This window comes from Sorex fumeus, unplaced genomic scaffold, assembly GCF_029834395.1.
Source record: "Sorex fumeus unplaced genomic scaffold, SorFum_2.1 ptg000047l, whole genome shotgun sequence".
Taxonomy (NCBI): Eukaryota; Metazoa; Chordata; class Mammalia; order Eulipotyphla; family Soricidae; genus Sorex; species Sorex fumeus.
In genome coordinates, this window is record NW_026606104.1 from 42,477,133 (window position 1) to 42,495,667 (window position 18,535).

Below are 18,535 nucleotides of genomic sequence, written 5' to 3' on the forward strand. Positions count from 1 at the left end.
TTGTCTCAAACTGGTCACCGCACTGAGTGTCCAGCCTGGGCTGTGCCTGCCAATCTGATGCATGACTGACCCAGGGCTAGAGGCAGCTCCTACTCCTGCTTGTCTCTTCCTGGTCCTTTGGAGACCAGAGTGTCCTTCTTGACCCATCCTCCTGGGACACGTGAGAAACAGACCAGCCTTTGCCAATGAGGGACACGTGAGAAACAGACCACCCTTGCATGGAGAGGCAGGGTGAGTGGCCCTGGAGGGTGGGGTGACAGCAGGAGTGACTGGTGAGGAAGGGGCTTCCTAACTCCTGTATTTTTCAGGAGGGAGGGCCTTGGGGTGAGTCCTTTTTCCTCCTCTTCTCTCCTTTGCCCTTTCTTACCTCAACTCCTAGTCCCAGAGTAGAAACCCGTACGTATGTTTGCAGGCCGTGCCACCACCGTCTGACTTGATCACTGCACTCTGACCTCTGACCCTTGCCCAGCCCCTCAACTCTCTGACTTCTTTTGCGGGTACCAGATATTAGGCAGGAATCAGTAGGAGGAGCTGAAACTCAGGGCTGGAATTCCTGGGTGGAATGCAGGTGGCAGTGGGGTCACAGGGGCCTCTATGATCTCACCACGAGGGGGAGCACGACCTCTTGGAGCAAGATAGTTTCTTGGAAAGGAGGAGAGAGTGGAGACTTAGCAGCCATGACCTATTATGAAAGGACCTGGTGGCAGGAATGGACCGATATCAACACCAGTACCACGCCTATTACCATCATGAAGGTAGGTGGCCCCTGCCCAGTTGCACCGCCCATGCCAGGCGCCCTTGGATGAGAGGAGAGGCACCTGAGGACCGTGGAGGGTCTGGCAGGATGGAGTCACACTTACAGGCTTTCTTCCCCCTTGCAGAGGGCCTCTATCCAGCCCTTCAGCAGGCTAGAGGAACAGGTGCTCATCAACCGCCATGACATCATGAATAGGAAGGTAAGGATGAGGCCAGATCTGCATCTGTCCTCACCCCCACAGTGACCCTCTGCTCCGGCCCTCAGCCACAGCAGGCCCTCAGAAACACCACCCTTTTTGCCTTCTCACAGCCCCCCAGCAGTCATCTCCACGGGACGCCCCCCCAGCACATATTTGTAACTACCTCACTGGAACCCTGATTAGTGACAGTCACTCATCAGCAGATACCCCCTGCCCCCCATCCCCTTGCAGCCACCAGACATAGTGACTACTACAGTGATGCCCTGATTCCATGATCCTTTCTCAAGCTACTTCTACCCCTCCAGAGCGACCCCCTCCAGGCAACCCCCATTCACTGAGAGTGAACACTCTCTGGTAACACTGGCCTGAAGAAGGTCCTGTCCTCTCCCAGGATGCCTGGGACATGAAGGAGTTCATCACTCGCATTTATGTCAAGCAATTGCTCCAACACCCGATTTTCCAGTTGCTGCTGACCTTCCTGCTGTTGGTCAATGCCGTCACCATCGGGCTGCGCACCAATGCCTTCCTCAGCCAGGTGAGACCCCAGCCTGACCTCTGCCCCTGCTGCTCTGACCAGAGACCTGGGCAAGGCCCTGCAATGCTAGGCCTCAGGCTACTAAACTGCCCCTGAGGACTGGCCTGTCGTGGTCTTGTCAGCTCTGACAGGCATCTAGAGATTGAAGGGTGGAAGGGAACTAGCTTTGAGGGATGAAGTGGATTTGTAGAGGAAGGGCGGGAGAAAAAAGGTGTGAGCATAAGTAGGTGAAGGGGAAGGGCGTGGGGTTTTATGGTGTTGTTTCTTTTTTTAATTGGTTTTTGGTTTGATGCTACACCTGGCAGTGTTCAAAGCTTACTCCTGGGTCTGTGCACAGGGATCACTCCTGGCAGGGCCCAGAGAGCATATGCTGGAGATGGAATTAGGGTTAGCGCCTTACAAGGCAAGCGCCCTACCTGCTGTGCTATCTCCTGGTCCCAGACATGCTGTTTGAACCACAGAGAGACTCACTAGGTGCCAGACACAGTGCTCACTTCAGTCTTACAAAGATGAACCAAACAGACCCAGCTCAGTGTCGGTCTGAGTTAGTAAGAAAAGCGTGACAGGTGCTTAATGTCACCTAGAATATATGAGAATCCAAGAAAGACTTTAAACCTAGTCTGTGGGGTCAGAGAAGTCTTCCTTGAGACTAAAATGAGTAAGAATTGGTCTGTCTGAGAAAGGTGGAGAAGAGTATTGGAGGAGAAAAAAAAACAGCATATAAGTAATTTTGTGTGTCCAACTGACTTTGGTCTCATCCTTACATTTTAATTTGTTTTCTTTTTTCCTTCCCTTTGCTTTTTTTAAAATTTTGTTTTGGGGGGTATACCTGGTTATTCTTTTTTTTTTTTTTTTTTTTTTTGCTTTTTTGGTCACACCCGGCAATGCACAGGGCTTACTCCTGGCTCTGCATCAGGAATTACTCCTGATGGTACTCAGGGGACCATATGGGATGCTGCGAATTGAAACCGGGTCGGCCGCATGCAAGGCAAATGCCCTACCTGCTGTGCTATTACTCTAGCCCCAGGAGTGATTCTTTAGTGCAGAGCCAGGAGTAACTCTTGAGCATTGTCAGGTGTGGCCCCAAAATGAAAGATAACAACAACAACAACAAAATCAGGAGAATGGAGAGTTTACCCTTTTTTCTTTAGCTTCTTTTGGTTTTTGGGCCACACCCAAGAGTGCTCAGGGACTATTCCTGGCTTCATGCTCAGGAGTGACCTGGTGGCATTCCAGGCACCATTTGTAGTGCTGGGGTTCAAACTAGGGTCAAGCTACATGCAAGGCAAGTGCTTTACCTCCTGTACTATCTCTCCAGCCCCTTACTTTATTTATTTATTTATTTATTTATTTTCTTTTTTGGGGTCACACCCAGCGATGCTCAGGGGTTACTCCTGGCTCATGCACTCAGGAATTGCTCCTGGCGGTGCTCGGGGGACCATATGGGATGCTGGGAATCAAACCTGTGTCGGCCATGTTGGCTGCGTGCAAGGCAAACGCCTTACCCGCTGTGCTATCGCTCCAGCCCTGCCCCTTACTTTATTTTCAATTTTTAAAAAAAAATTTGGGGGGGGAGTCACAGATCGCAGCGCTTATGACTCACTCCTAAATGTGTACCCAGGGATCACTTCTGGTGGTGCTCAGGGGACCATGGGGGGGTGTCAGAGATCAAAACTCAGTCATGAGCAAGGTAAACAACTTACCAGCTGTACTATCTCTCCAGCCCTCCTTATTTTTGGCCTTTTTTGGGGGGGTCACACCCAGCGATTCTCAGGGGTTACTCCTGGATCTGCACTCGAATCATTCCTGGGGTGCTTGGGGGACCATATGGGATGCCAGATATCAGACATAGCTTGGCCATGTGTAGGGTAAATGCCCTACCTGCTGTACTATTGCTCTGGCCCGAGTCCTCCTTATTTTTAATTTTTTAAAAAGTTTTGATATTTTTGGATCATACCTGACATTGCTCTGGAGCTATTCCTAGCTCTATGCTCCTGTTAGTGCTCCAGGCATCATGCAGTACAGGGTATAGAACACAGACTTCTTGTACGCAAAGCATGCACTCCAGCCCTATGAGCCGAGTTTGAACCTTACCTGGACCATAGAGAACCATGGAAGGCTGTCAGTAGTGACAATAAATCTGATTAGCTATAGATTCCCCTGCTTGAATTGTAGTAGATTGGAGGACTTTTGATAGTGGTTTTGAAAGAGAAGAAGGCCTATTGCCTTCAGTGACCAGGTGGGGCAGACTTGGAGGCAGGAAGGGAAGAGAGTTCTTCATTATTAAACAGACAGCCATGGTCGTGCAACCCCTTATGGAAACTGAAATGGGCCTCAAGTCCATAATCCTCCAATATGGGCTTATAAAGCTCTGCTCAACCTCATGTTTGGGGGAAGAGACTGTTGACAAGATACGGGTGACAGGAGGCCTCCATGTGTGGCACCCAACCTTGGGACACTGAATCTTCTGGCCATCTAAGTGAAGAAAGGAAGATATTAAGGTAATTTTGTAATTGCCAGAATGGAGTCAGAAGTCTGGAGACTGTCAATGGAGTCACAAACTATAGTGGGTCACAGTTTAATGAGAGTGGAAAGAAAAGATTCCAGGTTGGGAGACCAGGAGTTGGGTTTGGGATGGAGTTCAAAGTTACCAAATTATTCATCCATCAGTTTACATAAACTTGTGAGCAGGACCCATGAGTGGGATGATGACCAGGAGTTTGGTCAGGCCTGGCCCCGGGGGATGGAAGGAACTGGAGCAGCAGGAGTGACCCTGACAGTCAGGGAAGGAAGTGCAGGGCTCAGTGTCCTGCATCTCAGGAGCCAGGGCTTTCCCCCTCCCCCATCTTGGGGGTCTGCTCTGCCTCTCTGGTACCTCCTTTTCCATGTGTCCTTACCAGAGTGGAAAGGGCCACAATACTCTTAACTCACCTCATCTTGGTACTGCTCTAATTCAGTAAGACAGAAACCAAATCTATTTTGTATGACATAAAGTGATTTCTGTGCACTTTTCACTGTTCACATGGCATGGGTGTGAACAGTGTGTACAAGGGAGCTACAAAGATGCTGGGGAAATATGGGTCTGCCTTCCCCATGCCAGGTGCACTCTCTAACCCTCTCTTTTTCTCTGTCTTCCGTGTAGCAACACTATGAGTTGTTCTCTATCATAGATGACATTGTGCTGACCATCCTTATCTTTGAGGTTATTCTCAACTGGTTAAATGGTTTCTGGATTTTCTGGAAGGTGAGACCCTGAACCCTCCCTGCCATCATCCCTGCTCCCCACAGGGACTTCTCCCCATCCAGTCCCACCCCAAGCCATGTGTGTTCTCCCTGCAAATTAAAGGGTGTGGGGCAGGAGTTTGCAAAGAGGGAACCTGACTACTTCTGAGATTTTTGAGTTGTCTGTTGACAACTGTACTAGAAGTGTGTTTTAGACAGACAGCCATGGTCCTGCAGCCTGGGTTCTAATCTCTGCTCCAACCTTCTTCAGTTCTGTGATCTGGAGAAAACTTTTATTTTCTTGCCTGAGAAAAGGGATTGAGGCTATCAACCTTAATTTTCAGGGCTCAAGAGCATAGGGGTCAGCAAATTTTTCCTGTAAAGGTCCGGGTCAGTATGTTAAGCATCACGTACCAAAGTCTCTAATGTGGTCACACAAACAAGCGCAGATAGTCCATAGTTGACTGAGCATAGCTGTGTTCCAAATACTTTATTCATGGACATTGGAAAGGGAATGTCATGTAATTTTTATTTATCACAGAATAACATTCTTTTTATTCCTTTATGACCATTTAGAAATAAAAAACCATTCTTAGTCTGAGGATCTTACAAAAAAAGGAGGAGCTGGCCCTATTTGACCCTCCAGCTATACTTTGCAACCCTGTTCTGGAGAGAACCAAGAGCTATCAGGGTGAGAAGAGCTTTTACAGTTATGTTAGTGACAGAGAACCAGAATTTGATTTTTCTAGCCACGGGATTCTTTTTTCTTTTTCTTTTTCTTTTTTTTGAATCATACTCAGAGATGCTCAGGGGTTACTCCTGGCTCTGCACCCAGGAATTACTCACTGGCAGTGCTCAGGGATCAAACCCGGGTTCACCATGTGCAAAGCAAACACCCTACACATCTCTACACATTGTACTATCACTCAGGCCCCACCAAGAGATTTTTTTTCTCTTTGGATCACACCCGACAATGCACAGGGGTTACTCCTGGCTCATGCACTTGGGAATTACTCCCAGCAGTACTCAGGGGACCATATGGGATGCTGGGAATCAAATGCGGGTCAGCTGTGTGCAAGGCAAATGTCCTACCTGCTGTGCTATCACTCCAGCCCCCCAACGGATCTTTTTTTTGCTAGTTTGTTTTGGGGGCACACCAGGCAGTGCTCAGGGCTTACTCTTGGTTCTATGCTCAGAGTATCATATTGGGTATTGGGGCCTGAACCCAGGTCAGCCATGTGTAGGCAAGCACCCTGCCCACTATACTCTCTCTCTGGCCCTTAAGGGATATGTTTTGCCTTAGGCTGGGAAGATGGTTTCAGCATTGTGATGCTGCATAGCACTTGCTTGGCATATGTGAAACCCTGAGTTTGATTCCTGGCACCACCAAAATCAAAACTAAAAAAGTTTTAGGGGTGTTTTCCTCAGATATGAGAGTCAGTCTGGTTGAAACACCAGACACCCTACTGATCACCAGGTTGATTGAGCAGATAAGGCTGACAAGGCGAGGGTTCCCTTTCTTCCTCACTATTCCATGTGCATTTCTCTAATAGGATGGTTGTGGAAGAAGACAGCCTTCCCTGACTAGGGACTCAAAAACAGACTGACTGGAGCATACACTTGTAGCTGCATTCCTTTGTTAGAACCTCCAAACAAGCTCTCAAGGTGTTGATTCCTCTTATGAAAATAGAAGTATATGGGGCCAGGAGAACAGTACAGACAGCAGTGTGATTGCCTTGCATGTGGCTGATCTGAATCCTGGCACCCCATATATTCCCCTGACGCCTGCCAGGAATGATCCCTGAGCACAGAGCCAGAATATAAACCCTGAGCACTGCCAGGTGTGGCCTGAAAGCCAAAAAAGAAAATTTAAAAATTAAGCATGTGGCCAGAGAGATCATTCAATGGACTGAAACCATGCTTGGCATATGGGATGCCTGGATTCAATTCCCAGCACTGCATGGTTCCCTGAGCACCACTAGGAGTAACCCCCAAAACAGAGCCAGGTGCAGGGAGTAGCCCTTAAACACTTCTGGATGTGACACAAAAGTAAAAGCAAAACAAAAGAAGGATCATGACCAGGTTAACCATTGAGCGTTACAAGCTTCCGAGGATTTGGAAGTTTCACTTCATAGAACACAGAATGTAGAGCCTAGAACAGTTTCTGAAGTCTTAAAGTACTCAAGGCTGCTCTGTGCAAACAGCTCTCAGCAGGAGGTTTGCTAGCAGAATCAGAAGAGGAGGGAACAGAGCTGAATGTCTACACCCAAGGGAAAACAATTGCCATGCTTTGGGCGAAAAGCTCAGTTATCACTTTTTCAGAACCAGCTCTAGGATGCAGGCAAAGTGAATTCCACAAGGGGGAACTTTCCTCCTTTAGATCTTCCAGAGAGTTCTTTGTTTTTGGGTCACATCCAGTGATGCTCAGGGACTACTCCTGGCTCTGCATTCAGAATTACTCTGAATTATCCTGGAATTACTTCTGACCGTGCTTGAGGGACCATATGGGATGCTGGAGATCAAATCCAGGTTGGCCACATATAAGGCAAACACTCTACCTGCTGTACTAACACTCCAGCCCCCCAGAGAGTTCTTCCAATAGTGCTTAGAAATATAGGCATTTTCAAGGATAAGTCCCAAAGTTTTATTTAGAACAAGAGAATCAAGGCAAACCTGAGCATTTAATTAATTAATTTGGGAATGGGGCACATCCAGCAGTGCTCAGAGTTTATTCCTGGCATTGTACTGAGGAGTGATACCAGTAGTGCTCAGGAGATCATATGTGGTGCCACGGATCAAATCAGGTCAGCAGCATGCAAGGGAAGTGTCTTACCCACTATACCATCTCTCCAGCACTAATTTGAGCATTTTATGTTTCTCTTAGACACTCTGCTTATATAAAATTCCAGTTTCCCTACCTCAGCTTTTACACTCTGACCTGGATAAACCTTAAAGTGGGGAACTATCTTATGTATTATATGATGTTTAGCAGTTTTTTTGGCTCCTACTCACTAGATGGTACATTCCTTGTAGACAAAACTCCCCAGGACTGGGGAGATGGTACAGCAAGAAGTGCTCTTGCCTTGCACATGACCAGTCAGGGTTCATCCCAGCACCCCATTTGGTCCCCTGAACCCTACCAGAAATGATCCCTGAGTTCAGAGCCAGGAGTAAGCCTTCAGCATAAGTCAGGTGTTGCTCCCCCCATAAAAAATACCCCCAAAAACAAAAACAAAGATCGTCCTCAGGGCCTAGACGTATGGCTCGGTAGAGCACTTGCTTTAAAGGATGAGACCCTTGAGTTTGATTCCTGGCACTGCCCCATGTTCTTAAGTGTGAGCTCCAGCACCACAAGTGTGCAACACCCTGGCACACAGACTACCTACAGAAGTCCCCAGAATGGCAAAATCCCCCTACTTGAGAACTAATGTTCCAAACCATAACCTTTATTACTATTAATATTATTATTCAAATGAGGTTCATGGTCATCTCTTCTTCCTCCTCCTCCTCTACCTCTTCTTCTTCCTTTTTTGTGTGTGTTTTTTGTAGGGGTTAGACCCAGTAGTGTTCAGGGTTTATACCTGGCTCGGTGCTCTGAGATCACTCATGACAGGAGTCACTCGGGGCACCATATTGGGTACCGGGGATCAAACCCAGGTTGGCTGTATGTAAGGTGAGCACTCTACCTTCTGTACTGTTGCTCCAGCTTGTGAACTTTTACCTCTGGCCAAACTATCAGCACTGAACATCAAATGTATGACTGCCCACAAGCCCAAGTTTGATTTCCTGGCACCACATGGCCACTGCTAAACCACTACTGGCTTTAGCTTTGAAGGACCATGAGCACCACCAGAGTGTTTCTGAGAATTGCTAGACCAAAGCAGCCTCACATCACTAGCCTGAGCATTGAACCATAAGCCTGGTTGACTGATCATTACTGGGAGTGGCTCTAGGCCCCTGCATATCGCTTGGGAGTTCACCTTGCATACACACAAAGTCATTTCCTTGGTCCTGGGACTAATAGAGTGATAAAGTGCCTGCTTTCAGGCCAGTGGTAATGAGTTCACCCCAATGCTGCCGCACATGCCAACTACACTGGGCTCTACCATTCAGGAACCCTGGCACAGCAACCAAGTATGCAGCAATCACTGCAACTACAGCAAAGGGAAAGAAAGGCGAGGGGGGAAGAAAATTTTCTTTAGACCATACAAATTTGTTCAACCTGTATACAGAGGCACACTCAGAATTCTTGTTTTCATGCCTTTCCCTCCCTCCATTCCCCACCTCTACTTCTAGTAATCTATTATACTTATAGTCTCTTTTTTCCCCACCAGTATTAATTTTGACACCATACGCAAATATGTGTATATTTTTAGTCTTTCCTTCCCTAGAAGTAGCTTCCTGGAACACTAGTCTGCCCTTTGCTTTTCTTATTGCTTAATGGGTCCTGGAAGCCTTTCTGTCTCCCTATCCAGCTACCCTTCTTCTTTCTCTTTGTAGCCTCTAAATGAATGTTCCAGGTATATTCAACCAGGGGTCACCTGTGAGACACTTTGGTTGTTTTCAACCTTATGCAAATGTCATTTTGTACTTGTACCAAGTATCTGTGGGATCAGCCTGCTAGAAGGGGCCTGCTGGTCAAAAGGGAACACTCTGTTGTTTGTTCACGGAACAGGTGCCCCTTCTTAGTAGTTGCACTTGAATTTTTCATACCTGAGAATTTCCTTCTCCCACCCCTACTCTCTTTTTTTTTTTGAATTTTTTGGGGGAGGGGGGAACTGAGCCACACTCAGCAGTGCTCAGGGGCTACTCCTGGCCCTATACACAGGGGTTCCTCTTGGCGGTGCTCTGGAAACTATATGCGGTGCCAGGGATCGAAATGGGGTCAGCTGCATGCAAGGCAAGTGTCCTAACCCCTGTACTATCTCTCTGGCCCCATCCCCACTTGTATTTGAGTTTATATCATATTGGACAAAAGGCTGGCAAGATTTGCCTGTGCCTCTGGAACTATATATTGAAATGATTGTCTATTTTGTTTTTTGGGCTACACCTGGCAATGCTCAGGTGTTACTCCTGACTCTGTGCTCAGGGATCACTCCTGGACATACTCAGGAGACCATATACAATGCTGTGAATCAAACCTGAGTCATCCTTATGCAGGCAAGCACCTTACACACTATGCGATCACTCCAGCCCCTATCTTTTTTGGTGGAGCGATCCTAGGACATACAAGGGAAGTGTTCTACTGCTGAGCTACATCCCTGACTTCTGAAGTACTGTTGCTTGATAAAGTGCGTAACATCTAAAGGCTAAAATATTTCAATATTCTCAGGATGGGACCCTGTTCAGCAGTGTGCCAAATGAGGTGGGCATTGAGTTCAGGTACCAGCTATGTGTGCGTTAGAGTGGCCACTGCCCCGCGCATGGGACAACGAGTGCAGGGGCACTATGGGTCATGTTTGGAGGGCAGCAGTTAATGGTAGATGACTTGCCCTGCTCTGGAAGAAACACTGATTCCTTCATCCTTAGAGTGTGGGAAGGGTAGACCCAGGTGCACTATGGGATGGACCTAGTACTGGCCCACCCCCTCCCCCAGGACGGCTGGAACATTTTCAACTTCCTTATCGTCTTTGTCTTACTCCTGGGGTTCTTCGGTAATGAAATGAATCACATCTGTATCTGTTATACCCTCAGGTAAGCTGGGAACTCTGGAGAAAAGAGGGGGACCATCAGGACCCTGGGAAAGATATGGGGGTGGGGGGTTAACCAGCTGGGAACTAGTTCCGCCTCTCTGGCATGAGTGGGGTAGTGGGGAGGAGGTATGTGGGAAGGACCAAGGGGTTCCCCTGAGAAGTTCTGCCATAGGGTGCTTCGTCTGATACCTGTTTGTCTGGCGGTGGAGCCCCTGGCCCGGATCATCCGCGTCATCCTGCAGTCGGTGCCGGACTTGGCCAATATCATAGCCCTCATCCTCTTCTTCATGCTGGTCAGTGCCCTGCCCCATCACCAACCAACTGCCCCCTCCATTGAACAGGGTCCCTGGGTCTCGGGGGTGGGGGGCACAGGGTGTCTGGAGAAGAGACCTTTGAGCCGCACTTCCTTTGATTGCCTTAGCAGAGCTCATTTGCATGGCATTTGCATGTTTGGTCTCTCTGGCAGGTGTTTGCTGTGTTTGGGGTCACTCTCTTTGGTTCGTTCCTGCCTCAGCATTTCCAGAACTTGCAGATTTCTCTGTACACTCTCTTCATCTGCTTGACCCAGGACGGCTGGGCAGACATCTACGATTCTTTTCAGTGAGTATCCATGGGGCTTCTGGACCTCTAGCCTAGCAAGGCAAAGCAGGGGCTGGAACTCCGATATGGCAGATAATGGATTCAGGAGAGAAAAGGGTTTTTTATGGAACTTGGGCTCCAGATGAAAACCAGCTAAGTATAGAAGAGGTGCCTGGTACCTTTATTTTTCAATTTTTAATTTTTTTGTAATACCAGGGATGGAATCCAAAGCTATACATCTGTACAGAGCTGTATGCATGCTCTGCCAATGAGCTACATTCTGGCCAATGTCAGACACTTTTAGTGGGGCAGAGCAGACCCCTGACTCTGGGCCCTCTGTTTACTTGAAGCTTTGTGTCCCCCCCTTTTTTTTTTTTTTGCTTTTTGGGTCACACCTAGCAATGCACAGGGGTTACTCCTGGCTTTGCACTCAGAAATTACTCCTGACAGTGCTCAGGCGACCATATGGAATGCTGGGAATCGAACCCGGGTCAACTGTGTGCAAGGCAAATGCCCTACCCTCTGTGCTATCACTCTAGCCCCCGCTTTGTTCCCCCTTGAAATTGTATATGTCATCACCCCCCGCACCCCATTCATGGAGATTCCTCCCATCAGCTGGGTCTCTGGGCTCTCCAGTCCCTAGGTCTTGTGCAAGTGGGCAGAACTGTGGCTGCACCTGAGGTTGCATGGCAGCCTTCCAGCTCAAACTGGAGCCCTCAGTTTCCTCATCTGTTTGTCTCATTTTGCTCATTGGTTTGTTGGGTTGGGGCCCAACAAACTGCTTGCACTTCTAAAACATTTTATACAATCTTAGACCCATTGCCTACGGGTCACTTTTGTCATAGATGGCTGCTGGATTCTGTTGTTTTGGGGCCACAATTGTCAGTGCTTTTGGTCTTAGCTTGTTTTGGAGCCAAATCTGATGGTGCTCAGGGGCTACTCCTGACCACATTTAGGTCCCTCTCTGAAGTGCTTAAGAGGTCATATGATGCCAGGAATTGAACCCAGGCCTCTAGATCTCAACCCTTGTGGCTATCTCTCAAGTCTGAGCTCTATTATTTGCCTCTTTATTTTTCTTCTTCTCTTTTGTTGTTGTTTTTGGCCACATCCAGCTGTGCTCAGGGCTAATTACTGACTCGGTGCTCAGGGATCACTCCTTATGGGGCTTGGGGAACCATATGCAGTGTCAGCCTCCCAGGTTAGCTACCTGTGAGGCCAATGCCTCATCTGCTGTTTTGTCTATCCAGCCCTTATTCTTTGCCTCTTCCCCATTGTATCTTCTTTGTTTGGTTGGTTTTTGAGCCACTCCCAGCAGTGTTCAGGGTTACTCCTGGCTCTGTGCTCAGGGATCACTCCTAGTGGGGCTTGGGGGACCATATGCAATGCCATGGATCAAAATTGGGTCAGCTGTGTGCAAGGCGAGTGCCCTACATGTCCTATCACTCTGGCCCCTTTCCCATTGTATATCAACCCTGTGTTTCCATCCTGACTGATAATTTTAACCTCTTTATTCATGTGAGGGGCTGGAGCAATAGCACTGCGGTAGGGCATTTGCCTTGCACTCGGCCGACCAGAGTTCGATTCCTTTGCCCCTTTCGGAGAGCCCGGCAAGCTACTGAGAGTATCTCGCCCGCACGGCAAAGCCTGGCAAGCTACCCATGACGTATTCAATATGCCAAACACAGTAACAACAAGTCTCACAATGGAGATGTTAAGCAAATGCAAATCTATGAACAACAGGATGACAGTGCTACAGTGCTACAGTGCTATTCATGTGAGAGTAGAATCCTATCCTGTGGTTTTCAGCCTTTATGACATAGGAAGTAGAAACATTGGAACATGCATAATAAAGGCAAACTGTGCTTTTGAATTTTTGCTCCAAAACAGTAACCATGCAGCCTTGGACAAGTTACTTCACTTCATCTATCTTTTTTGTCTCAGTTTCCTCATCTGTCAAATGAGAACTACAATGCAATATTAACTATGCCTGAATTTCTGTGAGGATTTATATAGAAGCTCTATATAAAGCTAGAACAGAGACTAGCATATATATTAATATATGACATACATATATATATAGAGTTGGGAAAATATTTTATGGGAGATTTACAAGGAATTAACAGTGGTATAGTTTTTTCATATACATATTTCTTCCCTTTTTTGTACTGTTGAAATACAGATTCTCCACCTTTCAGGCTAACTGTAGTCCTGCCCATGCTTAGCAGGTGCTCAGTAGAGTAGCTGTTAGGACAGTTAGGAGTAACCATGGAATCATCTGCACAACAGAAGTGAGGCAGCAGAACCTCCCAGTAGGTCTTGGAATAATGCCTGCACTTAACAGATAAGGAAGCTGAGGTTCAAAGGCCAGAAGGTGATAGGGTCCCTGCCTGCTACCTCCAGGAACATCTCAAGGGACTATGTATTAGAGGTTGGGGCTGCCATCTACTTTGCCATCTTCATTACCTTGGGTGCCTTTATTGGCGTCAACCTGTCCATTGTTGTGGTGATCACCAATTTGGAGCATATGATGAAGGAAGGAAAGCGGCAGCAGCAGCACCAAATCATCCTCAATGAGGTGAGTGGGCTGGGAGGGAGAGAGGGAGAAGGGACAGAGGGTAAGTTCTGGTTGACTGTGCACACATATGTGGGCATGTGCTCACATACTCAAGGGCCTGAGACCTGGGGGAAGCCTTTCCCTTGCTTGAGTGTCACCTTACCAAGAGGTTTTTGAGGGGTGTGAATTTTCTAGATGTCTTGTTTCTATGGTGATTCCAAACAGAGTGGCTGTGTGATCTTAAGGCATTTCACCAATCTAAGCCTAAATTTCTTTGGTAAAGTGAGAAAAATGATAACACTTAACCTTAAGGGGCTACTATGGTGATTCCAAGAGTTAATGGCACTTGGCACACATACTAATATAGTTACATGTAAGCTCTGGTGTTACTCCTGCATGGGGCAGAAGTTCCCAAAGAATGAGGTGGGGAGGGAGGACTATTTCTCAAAGTGGGGCTGTGGCCTATGACCTGAAAACAGATAAGGCTTTAGTTTGCTCAGTAGGACTGATGAAGGGGGTCTAGGAAATTGGAATCAGGGGGCTAAGTTTTGAAAGGTCTTGAGAATTTCCCAAGAGGTGGGGGAAGAGCTTGGACAAGGGAGAGAGGCTAACCTGGGTTGGAGCTGGAAGGATGTTAGAATCCACGTGTCCAGGCACTTCTCTTCCCTGAGGCCAAGCAGGAAGGTCTCCAGCGAGGTGTACCAGCTGAACCCGCTCTCCCTCATTCCCTCCCCAGGAAGATGACCTGAGAGAGGATAAAAGTGAGGAGCTACAGCTGGTGCACTGTGAGATGGTGTGGTCAGAGAAGCCTAGCAGCCAGCACACCTCCTCACTTAAGGAAAGTGCCCTGCATAACCTCTCAGAAAACAAGTGCGACAACTTTTGCTTGGTGCTGGAAGCAATTCAGGACAACCTGAGAGAGTACAAGGAGATCCGTGATGAGCTCACCAAGTAGGGGGGACCTCCAAATCTTTGACTGTCACCCTTTCATAATGCATGCTCTGGGTCCAGGAGGCCAAGGAAACTGCAATCCAAGTCGCCCTGTTGCTCCTGTAGCACTCCTAAGGGTGTTTCAGTCTGGGTCTCCCTCCCAGTGTAAGAGGGAGGGCAAGACCAGGGTGGACACTTAGGAAAAAGCGGGAGGACAGTCCCTCTCTCCCCAATCCTCCCCTGCCCCAACCTTTGGAACACCCTCACCCCTCCGCCCCCAGAATAGTGGACGAGGTACGCTCCATCCGCTTCAACCAGGAGCAGGAGGAAGAGCGACTGCGCAGGCACTTGTCAGTGAGAGCATCGATGGCGAAATTTCGGGACAGTGGGTCTTTGGCCGGATTTGACAAGCAGCAAGACTTGATGACTGTGCTGGTCAACATAGAAAAGGTGCCTTTCCCTCTCCTGCCCAATAAGCGCTCACCCTCTTTACTCTGCCCTGCCCCTGCCCCACCGTCTGTGCCTTATTACGGTGTTTGTATTATTACTGTTTCAGACTTCCCTCTAGTCAGGTCAGGTTCTCCTCGATTCCCACCTACCCTAGAGGTAACTGCTAATTTGCCTATTTCCCACCCTTTCCTCCTCCAGAAGCTCCTCCCCTTCCTGTCAGTCTCTGCTCTGAGTCATTTCCCGTCTCAGTCTCTGAAACCTAACCTGAAAGTGAATTGAACCAACACAGTTTGTGACTCGTGGCAGATGCTTAGATATACTGGGGCACAGGGCCGCCGGGTCTTGTCTAGGGTACATAAGTGCCATCCTTCTGGGTTGGAGAAATAGCCTGAAGGACTGGAGTGTATGCTTTGCAAGCGGGAGCCACCAGATTTGAACCCTGGCTCTACGTGCTCCGCTGAGCACACACCACTGTTATTTGGTGTGGTGATCTAAAACAATAATGGTAATAAAAAGGGAGGAGTTTTCTAGAGAGTAAAAGGGCCCTGCCAAGGTGATTGCGTTTCTTTCTCCACTTACCACACCAACTGACAGGGCTAAAATATCTTCAACCCTGGTGAATGTCCACAGCCTGAACTCTCAGCTCTCAAGTTTGTTTATTTTTAAAAAGAATATATTTATTTGGGGGGTCACACCCAGCGATGCTCAGGAGTTACTACTGGATCTACACTCAGGAATTAGTGCTGGCAGTGCTTGGGGACCATATGGGATGCCAGGGATAAAACCCAGGTCGGCTGTGTGCAAGACAAATGCCCTACCCACTGTACTATCGCACCGGCTCCATCAGCTCTTAAGTTTTGAGGGGTTCTTAGGCAGGCTAGAGTTACACTTATGAGAAGTTTCCTGGGGCTGGAGCGAGAGCACAGCAGGTAGGGCATTTGCCTTGCACGTGGCCACCCTGGGTTCGATTCCCAGCATCCCATATGGTCGCCAGGAGTAATTCCTGAGTACAAGAGCCAGGAGTAACCCCTGTGCATCGCTGGGTGTGACCCAAAAAGCAAAAAAAAAAAAAAAAAAGTTTCCTGAGTGAGAAAGAGTGGGTAGGCTATTTGCCTTGCATATTACTCACCCAGATTCAATCCCCAACACTCCATATGGCTTCCCCTCCACACACATCTCCATTCTACCCCACCAGGAGTGATTCCTGAATGCAAATCCAGGAGTAAGTCCTGAGCACCTCTAGGTGTAGCCCCCAGAGTGGGAGGGATTGACAAGATCTCTTGGTTTGCAGGTTCAGGAATCCACAACGAATTTAATCCTTAAACGCAAGTTCAGCCCTTGAGATTGCTGAATAGGAGCCAAGGGTTCTGCAAGTGTACATCCAGCACTGCTGCTCCGTGCATTCTTAGCATGACTTGCGACATCCTGGCTTACCCGTCCTCTCCCTCACACCTGGAGAGAAGCCTTGGTGGTGGTGTGGGGCTTGTGCCTTTGAGTGCCAGGCCCACAGGAGCCAGGATGAAGAAGGGTATTGAATGAGAGTGGGAGCCCTAGAAGCACGGATGACAGCAGAAAGGAAGTGCTGGCCCAGGCTGCCAGGATTTGGCCCCAAGATGGGTACCCCTGGCTCTCAGCTCTAGGCCAGAGATAGATGGTACCTAAATGGGCTCAAGCACCGAAAAAGAGGAAGGTGAGGCCAGCTGGGCCAGACACCTGTGTATTAACAATAAAGTTTTGTGTTGCAATCAGCTGTGTGAAGGGTGAATCTCCAAGCCCTGAGGCAATTATACCCTTATGCCCCCGCCAATGTCCAATGGATGAGTCAGATCTTGTCCTCCACGGCCTCTTCATCTAGTGTGAAGATAACTGCCTGCACTACAATATCGTCCAGTCTAATGGGTGAGAGGGCTTGCATCCTGAACAGTTCTGACTTAGTGGTAGAGATATTGAACCCCAAGGGTTTTAAATGCTGAAGGATGAATGTCCAGTGCTTATGGTGGGGAACTCCTGCATAGTGAGACTATACTGAACTCTCTCTGGGTGAAGGTGAATGAGAATGCTCCTGATTTGGGGAGCCCTAGTCTGATGGGGTTACCAAGTCATGGAGACACAAGCAGGTCCATCTGGGGACACTGCAGAATTACTGGGCTTCCTAGAGGAGCGGCACCCCGAAACTTGTTGGAAGATGGCTGGGGGAGTTTATGGATCTGATAAGTGAAGTCTTGTGGGAAACTTGGGACCCATGAGGCCTTTTAGGCCCTTCACACCAAAGATTGTCAAGAGCCATGGGAGGTTCCTGAGCCAAAGCTGTGGCAGTCATGGGTTAAAGGAAGAGTTAAGGACAGAAGATCTGGAGGGGTGTGGGGGGATTGTGGGAGGGATACTGGGAACATTGATGGTGGAGAATGGGCACTGGTGGAGGGATGGGTACTCGATCATTGTATGACTGAAATGTAAGCATGAAAATTTGTAAGTCTGTAACTATCTCACAGTGATTCATTAAAAAATAAAAAAAGAAAAAAGAAAAAAAAGAAAATGAATCATACTTTGGTGGTTAAAAAAAGGGACAGAAGATCCATTTTTTCATTAGCGGGTGAATCTCTGGGCTTCATTTTACACATTTGTGCAATGGGAAGACGGTGAGATTGATCTCCAGCTCTGAAGTCAAATGAATTGGGACACTGATGAGATAAGCAGGTCCCTGACTCTAGTTTCTTGGAATTAGGAGAAAAATACAAAGAACAAGGGTTCAACTCAGCTGTTTGGCAAATACTCAGCCTTGGGGACTTTGGGGAGATCCACCAATTGGAATGAGAGTCCCCAAAGGTCTGCTGATTGCAGTTGATGGGAAACTCTACCCTCTTCCCATCTCTTCTCCTATCAGCATAGTTTCCAGTCCTGAAAAGCCCTCTGGGAATGGGTCTAGAACCACAGGGACTGGGTGTTACACTCAGCAAACAGGTGAGAGGTGTCACCAGAACATCTCTCGGTTTTTATAGTTCTCGTTTGGGCCAGGATTCCTTGCACTTATTAGGACCATCTGTAGGGTCATGGGTAGCTCGTGGGTTTTGCTGCTGCTGCTGCTGCTATTTACTGAAGATGGAACTTTCAATCTGCCTGGTGAGTACCTTCATTCATCTATTATTCCCAGAAAACTCCCAGAGACCCTGTTCTTGTCTAGTCAGAGAAGCAGAGGAAGATGAAATAGTGTTCCTAGAATGAGCTTATAAAGTAAGCACAAGCCATGCTTTGCCTCTTCCCTGAATACTCCGAAGACCTTGGGGGCTCCAATGAGGTTAGAGAGAGTAGTAGGATGGGTTGACCTCCAAGGGGCTTCTGGATCTGTCCTCTTCCCCTTTATTGAAATCTTTCCCAACTGGGCCAGGCCAATAGCTTGGAAATTCCACAGTCTAGTTCCCTCCTGATCTGACCTAGAACAGAGGCCCAGGGACTTGGACCCTGCTGCCCTTCCCTTTTCTACTCCAGAAAAGTCACCACTCCCTACCCAAGTAACTCAATGAACCTGAGCGGGGAGTACAGCCCCAAACCCTGACATCTAGCAACAGTTTTGGGAGGGATATTGGGAAATGGCAAGGGATCACTTGTCTTCTCATCC

At 48.1% G+C, this 18,535-nt stretch overlaps 1 protein-coding gene across 1 annotated transcript; it reads left to right on the plus strand.

The window, feature by feature from the left end:
- Positions 1 to 677: 677 nt before the first annotated feature.
- Positions 678 to 16,261, plus strand: CATSPER4 (cation channel sperm associated 4). The gene is made up of 11 exons (XM_056122946.1): positions 678 to 755; positions 882 to 956; positions 1,348 to 1,491; positions 4,634 to 4,735; positions 10,310 to 10,407; positions 10,579 to 10,699; positions 10,873 to 11,006; positions 13,386 to 13,564; positions 14,280 to 14,490; positions 14,751 to 14,919; positions 16,211 to 16,261. Exons 1-11 carry the CDS (start codon positions 678 to 680, stop codon positions 16,259 to 16,261), a joined length of 1,362 nt encoding a protein of 453 aa, XP_055978921.1.
- The last annotated feature ends 2,274 nt before the right edge of the window (positions 16,262 to 18,535 follow it).

Bases quoted from the DNA above. Each gene is read 5' to 3' on its own strand.
- CATSPER4 (XM_056122946.1), top strand. From the start codon at position 678: ATGACCTATTATGAAAGGACCTGGTGGCAGGAATGGACCGATATCAAC. The intron at 1,492-4,633 runs GTGAGACCCCAG...TCTTCCGTGTAG, and splicing joins CCAATGCCTTCCTCAGCCAG to CAACACTATGAGTTGTTCTC. The intron at 14,920-16,210 runs GTGCCTTTCCCT...CTTGGTTTGCAG, and splicing joins TGCTGGTCAACATAGAAAAG to GTTCAGGAATCCACAACGAA.